This window comes from Phyllostomus discolor, chromosome 2 (genome assembly GCF_004126475.2).
Source record: "Phyllostomus discolor isolate MPI-MPIP mPhyDis1 chromosome 2, mPhyDis1.pri.v3, whole genome shotgun sequence".
Lineage (NCBI taxonomy): Eukaryota > Metazoa > Chordata > Mammalia > Chiroptera > Phyllostomidae > Phyllostomus > Phyllostomus discolor.
In genome coordinates, this window is record NC_040904.2 from 156365098 (window position 1) to 156377822 (window position 12725).

The 12725-nt window shown below is 31.2% G+C and overlaps 1 protein-coding gene across 7 annotated transcripts in view; it reads right to left on the reverse strand.

The window, feature by feature from the left end:
* Positions 1-12725, reverse strand: part of USP15 (ubiquitin specific peptidase 15) — a 113484-nt gene that overhangs the window by 62489 nt on the left and 38270 nt on the right. For all 7 annotated transcript variants that reach the window (XR_004901539.1, XR_004901540.1, XM_028533127.1 and 4 more), the window contains exons 4-5: positions 9211-9337; positions 2179-2324 (exon numbers count right to left, since the gene is read on the reverse strand). Coding sequence is in view for 5 of the 7 variants with exons in the window: in XM_028533127.1 (XP_028388928.1) it covers positions 2179-2324; positions 9211-9337 (273 nt within the window). In the remaining 2 variants the exon portion in view is untranslated. The remainder of the gene's footprint in view (positions 1-2178; positions 2325-9210; positions 9338-12725) is intronic.

A 12725-nucleotide genomic window follows, 5' to 3' on the forward strand; every position in this document is an offset into this window, starting at 1 on the left:
GGACACACCAGACAAAGTGAACAGATATTTGCATTTTGGTTCCAAAGCTGGGCAAAGGAGACACAAATTTAAGGAGTCAATTATAAGACGCAAGGAACTGCAAACACACACACAGACACACACACACACACAAGGAAGAGAGATAAGGATCACTCATTTTGGGAGGCAAACTCTTCAGTAACATATTTTTGTTTTACTCCCTAATAAGAATACTTAAAATTTTAGTAAAAAAAAAATTAAAAGTCAAGGGCAGTGTTTATTTTATTTATCATTACTCAGAAAATAACCTATAAAATCCGTAAAAATGCATTATTTTGGGAAATGTTCCTATTTCAAAATCTGGTAAATGCATCCCTAGCAAGATGATCAAATTATTTAAATTTTTGAAGCCTCAGTTTTCTAATGTACATGATAGAAATAATAATAGCCATTACATAAAATCAATCACTGAAAAGAGTTAAAGAAATAACACTATATATTTCAAATTGTACTATGAGCTACCTCAAGGCCTGCTGAATGGTAACCAAGGAGAGAGATTTATTCTCTTGGCAGCCAAGAAAGAGAGAGTTGGCTGGCAAGAGGGGAGTGTTGACTAACCAGTAAAGTTCCAAGTTCCTCACTCCAGCTTCAGTCAGGCAACTCTCCTTTGAATTGTAAAACATATTAAATTTTTAATATTTCACTTAAGAATATAATGGCTAAAATAAGTATTAAAATCACTGCTCTTTTATATCTTATTACAAGATTTGACATATAGTAAACATTTACTAAAAATTAAGTTCCTTCTGTTCCTTTGAATTTTTAACAACTTGTATCATATTACTGATGTCAATAGTAATTTTAAATAAAACAAAGCAGAACAAGACAAAATCTTCCATATATTGGAGCACCAGGCTCTGTGTTAAGTACTAAAAATAATAAAAACAAAAATAAGTAAGACACAAAGTCCAATCAAAACCAACACCTCATAGTCTAGTGGGGGGCTCAATATATAAATAACTGAAGTACATAATGATACAAAAGACATACATAAATTATTATGAAAGTTAAGGGAATAACTTTTTCTCCAAACTAGAAAAATCCTGTACCTCAAATAGACATTGATAAAAATAGATCAGAAAGGCTGAAGAGATTATTTTACATCTGAGCTGGAAATGAAGGACTAATAATCTGATCTGGTTACACTACATGACAGAACTAATGGTTAATATGAATATTTTGATGTTAAAAAAACTTTTTGCTGACTGGATGCAGGGATTGGGAAGAAGGCCTTTGAAACAATATGTAGGAACGCACAAGAGGATGAACAACACAGTAATGTTTAGGGCACAAGTGGTTCAGTTTGGTTTTGTTAGAGTGTAAATCACAAAACAAGGATAATCTAAAGATGATGGAAGACTGGCAAAAGGTCAAACTATACCTTACAAGCTGTGTTAAGGTGCTTGGACTTTATTCTGTAATTGTTAAAGAGCTAGGAAGGTTTATGAAAAGAAAATAATAAGGTTTGCATTTTAGAAAGAGGACTGTAACAGAAATACAGAATATTGAGAGTGGACATGCAAAACACCGGAGGCAGAGGGATCTGCTAAGAAAGACAGGGGCTGGAAATGACATAGAGATTAATTCAAGAAACGATCAGAAGATAGAATCAGTAGGACTTGCTGATTTCTCAACACATTCATTTATTTGGATTATATCATAAAGAAAGAAGAAGAGGTTGACACCTCCGTGGGAGCTGGTAAACTACAGTTCACTTAGCTCACTGACTGCATTTGGAAATAGTTTGTTGGAACATAACCATTTCCATGTTTACATATCCTCTCTAATGGCTATTTTCATGCTACCTCAATGGCAGAGTTGTAGTTGTGACAGAGGTCATATGGACAGTAGAGGGAAAAATATGTACTATTTGACCCTTTACAGAAAGTTTGCTGACCTATCTTATTAGCTGTTTTTTTTTTTTTGATGGAACACAACTTCTTTTTTATATTCAAGTTCAAGAAGTGAAATGGAAGGTATGGCTAGTGTCCAGTAGGGGAACAGAAGAAATGAGTTAGAAAAAGGAAGCCAGAGCCAGCAAAACCCCACACAGATTATCAGGATATCCAAAAAATATTTGTGACTCCAGAAAGTTTCATGTATGGTATACTTAAGATAAATAGCACTGCTAAACAATACCTGTCCTTGGTATAAACCAGCATCCTGAATGGTGCTGTCTGGTTTATTCAGAGGTTCAAATGTATTACTCATGTATTTGTTCCACAATCTGGTTTCCTTTTCATCTGGAATATTGAAGATTTTTCTTATTTCCTTTTCAATTGTATCTAGATTTAAGGAGAAAAGATATATAAATATAACAAACCTTTAAATATATACCACACAGAGCTAAGTGTTCACCAGCATAAAAATCCTAAATTTAAAATATTGATATGATAGTAAAAACAGATAAATATGTAAAAAAATACATAAAAACCAATAAAGAAGGTATGCTTTTTAAAGAACAAAATAGTAATTATAACTCTGACAGATGATTTACTTGGGGAAACTGAGATCTCAAAAGGTACAGGAGTTCAATCATAACATCACATTTTATGTCACACAAAATAAAGTTTAAATTTTTATACATTATAATAAATTTTTACTTTTATAAGAAAGCAACATAATTTTTCTGATGATATACAGGAGTTAGAAGAAAATAAAGTATGATTCAGAGATGTTACAAATGAAAAATATTTTTAATTATAACCAATTTCAGAACAATTAATATTAAATTGAATATAACTTACAGTTTAAATAGCTAACTAAAAATAGAATATATGGCCACAAAAGAAAGGGCCTTCTTTGAAGGGATGTCTGTATTGGTCAAAACTTTTTGTTTTGAAGCTAAAACCATATAATTTACTTACTTATAAATCAACTATCTAAGTGGAAGAAGTCTTTTTTATTTTTTTTTAAACTGGAGCAGCTTAACCTACTATAAAATAAGACAGGAATATCTATAGATTTGAGAGTACAAATGCAATTAAGCTTCAGTACCATATAGTTAAATAAATTTAAAAAAATTTTAAGCATTAGAAAGAGATATTAGAAAATACTATTAAATCTATTGAATTCTAGTTAATAACTTGCTTGACTTAGACTCAAGTATACTAATTAAAATATGAAATATGAAGAAATATAGAATACCTCTAAATTTTAGAATACTTGATTAGTTTTGGAAAAAAACCCACATTATTTACAAAATACTAAGCCTACATTTTCTCTGAAGAAATACAAACACCCCTGCCTATTTTACATAATTAAATTTAGTCCAATGATACTGTTTATGTTCTACCTGGCAGCTAATGTTTTTTAATAGTCTTACAGTTAGTAAGATTTTGATTAGGGCATTAAATTAGCAGTACATCTTACAGTGTAACTTAGAGCAAATTAGTCAGAACATTTAAATAATTACATAAATAAATATACTGCATGTTATTTTGGGGAAGGGGGTAACTTTTTTTTTATTGAAGTATAAATGTATACAGAAAAATGCACAAAATTATCAGTATATCATGAAAAATTTCCGAAGTGGACACACAATGTAAACAGCACCTGAATCAAGGAACAGAACATTATGTAGGAAGGAGGATGGAGGAAAAAGCTGAAGAAGGGAAGTCACTGCAGTTTTTCTATAAAACTGAATACTTTTTCCTTACTGGAGAAATAATTCTTGATCATTGCAAAAATTCAGAAAATATAAATACAGTACAAGTAAAATGTCTCCCTAAAGATAAGCACTGTTAACATTTTGATATTTCTTCTTTCAGATATTTTTTCTATTAATACACAGATATTTATACACATAATCTAAACGTGCAAACACATATTAGAATTTCTTCTTCAGGGAATTTTGCAATCTACCCATAAAGAACATTGTAGGCAGAAGGTGTAATGCAAAGGCCCTGAGGTGGGAATGTATTTGGCATTTTTTAGAACGGCATTGTGCACAAATGTGACTTAAGTGAGAAAAGCAATGTAAAAATGTGAACATAAAGGTACTTATGTAGGTCACATAGAATCTTGTGAGTTATCAAATTATCCTACTTTATCTGAGTAGAAGGAAAGCTGCTGCAGAGCTTTGATCAAAGTAGGGAAATGTTCTGACATTTTAAATGTTCCTTTTGCCGTCAGTGAAAAACAAACTGGAGTACAGGTATGGGGGGAGAGATTAGGCTACTGCAGCAATCCAAAACAAGGTGGTAGTGGGGGGAGCAGTAGAAGCAATCTTAAGTGGTCAGACTAAGACTAGGTTCTGAAAGAACTGCTAAAGACGACATGCTCCTAAGATTACAGGCAGAGTGAAAAATAAAAACAGTTTAATTTCATATTTATTTGGGGATTCTTGTAAGACACAAGTGAAGATACGGAATTACGGAAAAGTTTTGGATAGAAGACATACATTTAAAAGACAACAATATGCACAAAATTATTTAAAGCCAGCAGACTGGAGGAAATCACCAAGAAAAAGAGGGGAGATTCAAGGATGAAGCAGGAGACAGTGATGTTTTAAGATCAGGACTATATAGAGTATCTCACAATGGACCCTGAGAAGATGCAGCTAGTGAGAACATATGCCCTGGAAGCCATGTGAAGAGAAAGTGTTTATTGATGGAATAATTAGTATGTTAATATTCCTGGCAGATTATAAAGACATGGAAGACTTTGAAATTACCATGGCATTTATTAATGCAGAGGTATTAAAAACTACCACAGAAACAGGATCAAGGGAGTGGTAGGCTTGAATATCTGATGTATTAGGCTCAAAAGAGAATGGCAGCAGAGGAAGTGGGAGCCAGAAAGCAGAATGCACAAATTGAGATTTGGCAAGTGCACTTTTAGATAGTGACAGTCTATGGGAATTGGTGGCTGAGTCTGGGTGCAGATCAAGATCACTGGAGGGTGAATTTCACTCATAGTTGGGATATAAAACTGAAACTGATAGACACAGACAATAGTATGCTGGTCACCAGAGGGTTCAGGGTTGGAGGAGTAGCAAAGAAAAAGGGGGCCAAATATATGGTGATGGAAGATGATCTGACTTTGGGTGGTAGGCACACAATGCGACATACAGATCATGTATCAAAGAATGCACACTTGAAACCTATAAAATCTTATTACCCAATGTCACCCAATAAATTCAATAAAAAAGAATATCAAGGCATTGAGAACATGTGTATATTTTCCCCATATATTAATCTGATTCCATTAGGCAGTTAATAAAAAGCATACAGAGGCAGAAAAATATTAACACAGATAAGAGAAAACTGTGACAAATATTTCTAGTAAAAACATTTGATGTTAAAGTTAGGTAATTCTATTAATAAATCTTGTAAACATAAAGCATTTTTCAAGAAGTTTTATAACAAAAATTATTTTTTAGTGTTATCCTTAAAGAAAAAATAAAGCCAAATTTATCTTTCTTATTGGAACATTCAATACACAAATATATTAATTTAGGAAGAAAAATATTCAAAGGCAAAGTATACTGGTTCTGAGTGTAGTAAATTAATTAGTTTCTGCTTATGGCTACTATCATTTTAATTATAAATCAACGTAGGTAGTATGGGCTGAAAAAGGAACACTTATTAATTTGGTAAAAACAAAAAACAGGTATTTATCTTTCTTAATTCTATTTATATATTTATATAGCTATATTTTATGTACATAGCTATTTTGATAATTTTTAATCACAATTTTTAAAAAGACTAGAAAGGAAATAATACATTCCATGTTTTCTTTCTTACTATCCAAATTCTTTATTGTTTCAAAACTTACTTCGGAAAAACAAAATCAGCCAAATTACCACTTGCATAAATGGTGTACAGCAGCAATTAAGACACAAGGTTCTGATATAAAATCCCTCATTATGGAATTAAAATACTGGCTCTATCACTTGGAACCAGGGTGAACATAGGTATGTTACATAACCTTTGGAAGCCTCAGCTTTACCACCTAAGAGATGACAATACAGCATTGAAGTTTAAATTAAAAATTCCTCTAAAGTTCCTAATATGTAGTAAGTATTCAATAACTACTAAGTAGTATGATAACTAAAACCATAAAATCTCTAAAATTCCTGACTTGGTTAACTTTAATAATTTTTGTAAAACTTTTTGCACAGAAAGCAAAGTTGCTCTAATCTAGATTTTCAAACTTTTAAAACTAAGACCTCCAGGAAGAAATTGTGACCTAGTATTCACGTACACATATTGATTATTCTATTGTAGTATTTTCTATTCCATTCTCTTTACTTCACAGTTTAATGACTATTAATAATGCAGTTTGGAACCATTGTGCTAATAAAAAAATATTTTACCTACAAAAATTCAGCTCATATACAATTTTAAGGCATATATTCAATACATGTAGTATTGAAAAGTATTAGTAAATGTAAACTACACTGATTAAATCTATAAAAATAAAACTTTTTTTTATATATTTTATCCACACCCAAGGATTATGCTTTTTGATTATAGACAGAGGGGAAAGAAAGGGAAAAGACAGGGAGAGAAACATCCATGTGAGAGAGAAACACTGACTGGCTGCCTTTTCTATACACCCCTATCAGGACCAAACTCACAACCTAGGCATGTACCCTGACTGGGGATTAAATCCATGACCTTTCAGTTTGCAGGACACCACCCAACCAAGCCACATTAGGTAGGGCCAAATCATAAACTTTTTGAAGCAGAAATTCTTTACAAATTGTGTATTTCCTTAATAAATTCTTACTTAGAACTTAATGTGAGAACTCCATGATGCTTGTTCTGAATTTAGAAATCAAACTAACTGCTAATTTTCATGTAAGTTTTAAAATATTATTCAGTAAACTGTTCTAAACTAAGATTCTGATGACCTCATTTTATATATAATTTTCCTATAGAAATGAGGTAGAAGAAAATATTAAATTTCAAAGATAACTAAAAAACATCATGTCTATCAAGTATTTTAAGAGGTAGCTTCTCATTTATATTCCAATTGGCTGAACATTTCAGAGATTAGTCTCGGAATTAATTTTAATAGACTATCCTCCTTGGTAGACTTTGATTCTTATTGTGCACATTTTCATATCATGTTTAATGTAATTTTATATACAGTAGTCCCCCTCTTATCTACAATTTTGCTTTCTGCAGTCTCAAAATACTAAATGGAGAATTCCAAAAACATGCAATTCTTAAATTTTAGATTGCACAAGTTCTGTGTAGCATGACGAAATCTCATGCTGTCTGCTTTGTCCTGCCTAGAACACAAATCATTCCTTGTCTGGCACATCCTACCAGGATATGTTGCCTGACGTCCAGTCACTCCTCAGTTGTCTTAGTTATCAGATCGACTGCTATGGTACTGCAGTGCTTGTGTTCAAATGACCCTTACTTTACTTAATAATGGTCCCAAAGTACAGGAGTAGCGATGCTGGAAATTTGGAATGCTAAAGAGAGCCCATAAAGTGCTTCCTTTAAGTGAAAAGGTGAATATAATACTATTAAATACTTTGAGAAAGACCACATTCACACAACTTTTATTACAGCATATTGTCACAACTATTCTATTAGTTATTACTATTATTAATAATCTCTTACTGTGCTTAATTTATAAGTTAAACTTTATCATAGGTAGGTATGTACAAAAGGAAACATAGTACAAGGACATATAGGGTTCAGTATTATCCCTGGTTTCAGGCTTCCACTGAGGTACTTGGAACATATGGCCCACTGATAAGGGGGCACTACTGTGTTATGTTGAAAACTTTCAGTATTTAGTATGTGGAAATGCTTTCTTTTCCTAAATATGTTCCACAAATCTAGAAGTTGAAAACTTATTTTTTTCATAATAGTATGATAGTTATATATGGAATTCCTGATATTTTAAGCATTCATTTAAAAAAGATGACTGAGTTACTGAAATTACATCTCAAACTTATAAATGTTCAAGCTAAAACAAAGAGGGTGAAAATAAAAAATTCATACATAATATTTTATTTGGTAAAAACATTAGGATTAACCAAGCACTGAGTATTGAAGGATGATATTACTTTTATGAACAATATAGGTTAAAAGTATTTTCCTGCTGTGAAATAGGTAACTGGTAAAAAATCATTTAAATGACTTATGAAATTCTTAAATACATTTATTTACTTTTAATCAAAGTGTACTTAATGAGTGGTTCTAACAAGGAAAACTATACAGTGCTATAATTCATAAATGTGCTAGCCTTTCTTCCTCACTTAGGTATGCTGCGTTAAGTGTTATCACCACTGTCCATTTACATTTTCCAACAAGATGAAATTATTACCATCATCTTGTTTTCCAGTAACTACCTCTTATAATTTTTATTTTAGGATGTTTTTATCAAAAAGTAGTACAATTTTGTTATTAAATTAGTAATCATTTATTTAGAAATCATTTTATTCAATATATTCTTGATCTGAAATTAAAATGTAACTTTTAAATAGAATAAAAAAATTTATGTATACTTCCATTTATATATGTAGACATATGAATATATATAGATATGTAGACACATAAGTATATAAAGGGAATTAGGTACACTTATATTTGAGAGTATAATTCCCCAATGTACTCCCTATAGAAGTTCTACTTTAAGCCTGGCTGGCGTAGCTCAGTGGATTGAGCTCGAGCTGCGAACCAAAGTATCGCAGGTTTGATTCCCAGTCAGGGCACATGCCTGGGTTGCAGGCCATGGCCCCCAGCAACCGCACATTGATGTTTCTCTATTTCTCTCTGTGTTTCTGTTTCTGTTTCTGTCTCTCTCTCTCTCCCCCCTTTCTCCCTTCCCTCTCTAAAAATAAATAAATACAATCTTAAAAAAAATATGAACAACAGAAACCTCATGTTTTTTTAAAAAAAGTTCTACTTTAATGTATAATCCTGTTACAAGCAAAATGTACATTTCCAATGCTAAACTAAAATTATTTGATTTTTTTAAAAAAGTAAAATGGCACAAATGTTAAATTCATCGAATAATGTAAAATAGATTTAGAAACTATAAATAATTCAACTGTAAGCTAACATATATTACATCAGGCTTGGAAATCTATAATGATATGTACAGACCCTTAAAATCATCACCATCCTGGTAGCATATAATAAATAGAATTATAATTAAATTTCTAATAGTAATGACTTAACAGAGAGGATCTTGCTTTACCTATTGTGTCAGCTTTGCTAAATCTTCGGGTTACAACATTGTTCATGTTTCCATTTTCACAGAGCTTCAATTCTGTGAGATATACTTCTACTTTGCAGTGCTTGACAAACATACCCTGTTCAACCACCTAAAAAATAAAACAAAACAGTGTCAACTACAGTGCACTACAATTTCATTGTCTCTAATAGAATACATTTCTCTAAAGAGGCTATAGGAAAAAAACACAGATCTCCAACAAAAAACAGTAACTAGTAAAATATATCAATATAAGATAAAATATACTATTTGAAAAAGCAAGAAACACTTTTGGGAAATTTAACATTTAACAGAATATGAATAATCATATTACACACTAATAGTTTAGAAAGGTATTCAACTTACTATGGAGATACTTAGGTACATAATGAATACATTCAGTATTTATGATGAAGAAGTCTACTCAAAATATATATATATAGCTCTGATTAAAGATAGAAACATAACAGAGCTTTTCATACTTGATTTTAAGCGAAAAACCTTGTAAAATTGAGTTTTATACAATTTAAGTTAGCAATAGTTGTATCACTCTTTACATTAAAATATTTTAAAATAACTCCAAATTACTGCTGCCAAAATATTCATCTGTGCCCTGAACTGATGTTAGTTTTTCATCCTAAGATGACTTTGTTCGACCTTTAAATGTATACTTAGTAGTTCTATGCAACAAATGAAAAAAAAAAAAAAGCTAAGCATGCAAGCAATAAAGCAGAAATACAGACAGAAAATATGCATATATCAGGGTCACCTTTTTAGTAAGTATATTTCCTTTTGATCTTCTAAAGGTTAACTGTAGGATTTCAGTCATGAATACTGTTGCTGAAAATAGTCATCAGCCTGATATGTGATACATTAGACAAATATGGCAAAAGGGAGGCTCCAAATGACTCTTGTACTCACAAGCTTAGCATCAATTTAGTAAGCAACTTATAAATTTCTCTTTTACTTGTAGGAAAATTGTTTAAGCTAAAAAAATTCAAATTTAGTTTATTTAGCACTTAATGTCCAAGGCAACACAATTTTTATGATACTTTGTCATATACATTCTATTTCACTTCTAAAACAGGTTAACAGCCTGCACCTCTCCTTCTATTAACTTAATTCATTTCACAAACCAATATGTAAATCACTTCTCTTAACTAATGTAATGTTTTATCTCTTATGCTCATTTATTTTGAAGTTAAGAATGTAGCAAAAGATATTGCTTGTAGCTATATTTAAGTAGAAAAACTAGGAATCAAATATTAGCATTGATTAAAAATTTCTCCTCTAAGACTCAGTATCTGAGTAGCAATCCTAAAATAATATTATACTAAGATACTACTAATCTTTGATAAGTTGCTAAAAACTACAGGCCTCATTTTTATGGGAAAAATGAAATGAACAACAACAGGTCAGGTAATGAAATAAAGAAACAGGATAAAATAACAAAAATATGGAAAATCCCACATAATAATTTATATTGAGGTATACAAAATATTTTAAAGACAATTTTCATAACACTAGTGGGTATTTTCCTGAAAAATACCTGATGATTTAACTGTCAGAAAGTCATTGTAAACAGTGGAAAAAAAACCCCATCAGGATTTCAAAATCTACACTTCACTGGGATTCAAAATTTTTCCATTTTTTCCTTCTCTCTAGCAATATCTTACATTACTAAAACACTCACTATCACTACTTAGAATACTAACACATTTATTATATTACTACTTATAAAAATACTGTATTAAAAAGCTGTTCTTTTAAAGAAAATATCTTTGTCCTCCAACTATTTCCATTTGAAATGACCATACTATATGAATGACTGAAGCTTGAATACAATGGCACCATTGCACAGAAAATAATCATATTTATGTATTAGTGTTATAGTTTTATTAATTTGTTTATATATAACACCTCCTTTACTTGTTTACATCAAGTCTCCTATGTTCATTAAAAATGTTTGTACTGAAAATAATCATTTAAAAAATGGCTATGAAGACTAACAGAAGGAAACAGGCTTACACAAATAGAAAATAAAGTTATATTTGCCTATTATTATAACCATTAAAATAATACACTTGAAATTCAAGACTGAAGGTGAATATTCAAATAGTTATGCTTCAGAATTAGAGGTGACAGTTAAAATTTTTTTTAAGTGAAATATGTTATATTCCTATAAACACAGAACAAGCACAAGATGAAGTAGCTCCCTGTCTAAAATATAAGGCTTATGGTTATATAAAAATATTTTCATTAATTCAAGGACTAAACTCCAAGTGCCTATTTCTTCTCTTTTGGAAATAGAAAGGATTTTTTAAAGAAATCTGTTACTCTACAACAATTTAACAGCACTAGGCTTAATGGACACATTTACTATCTTTGAGGAATTAGCTACATTCATTTTTGCAGCACTTACGAAGCATCTATACTTAGTGCTAGGCATAACAGGTGCATTAGACCTAGGCTCTGGAGTCAGAGTGAGAGCACCTAGTGGTAAAGACAGAAAAGCACAGAAGTATAACACAAAGATGAAATAATAGTTTTTAATACATAACAAATCCTACATATTATTTTCTATCCACAAATATTACAGGATGTGTTTCATTTTTCAAAAACAAGGACTGAAACATAATCATAATAGCATTATCACAACTAAAATAATTCAATTGAATCTCATAATATCAAATATATAGTCAATGCTCAAATTGTCTCTCCTGTCTCATTTTAATATAGTGTTTCAACCAGGATCCAAATAAAACCTACACATTACAAATAACAAATAAAGTCACTTAAATAGAGAACTTAATAGTTGACCATCCATCTCTATATTCTTGCAATTTTTATTAAGGCTACTTAATCAATAGTGAAATATATTCTAAAGATGATGCGAATGCTATCTAGTTACTGCTTTTTTGTGATGGTGGTAGGTATAAATTAATCAGTGCATAGATCAAGGTGGGCAAACTATGACCCACAAACTAAATCTGACTCACCATCTATTTTTTTTATAAATCTAGTTTTGACTCTTCTTTTACTAATTAATTAATTAATTTATTTATTTTTAGAGAGGGGAAGGGAGGGAGAAAGAGAGGGAGAGAAACATCAATGTGTGGTTGCCTCTCATGTGGCCCCACTGGGGACCTAGCCTGAAACCCAGGAATGTGCCCTGACTGGGATTCGAACCTGCGACACTTCAGCCATCTATTTTTTTAAAATAACATTTTATGGAACACAGCCACACCCATTCATTTATGTATGGTCTATGGCTGCTTTTGCACCCCAAACAGTAGAGATGAGTAGTTTCCACAGAGACTATTTTGGCCCACAAAGCTGAAAATATTTACCATCTGTGCCCTTACAGAAAAAAGTCTGGTGACTCCTCTGGCCATTAATTCATTAGGTCTTTTTAAATTCTGCTCAGTGACATTTTGTAAATTTCAGTGTAGAAAAGCTGTTTTTGTTGGTTTATTCCTAAGTATTTTGATCTGTTATAA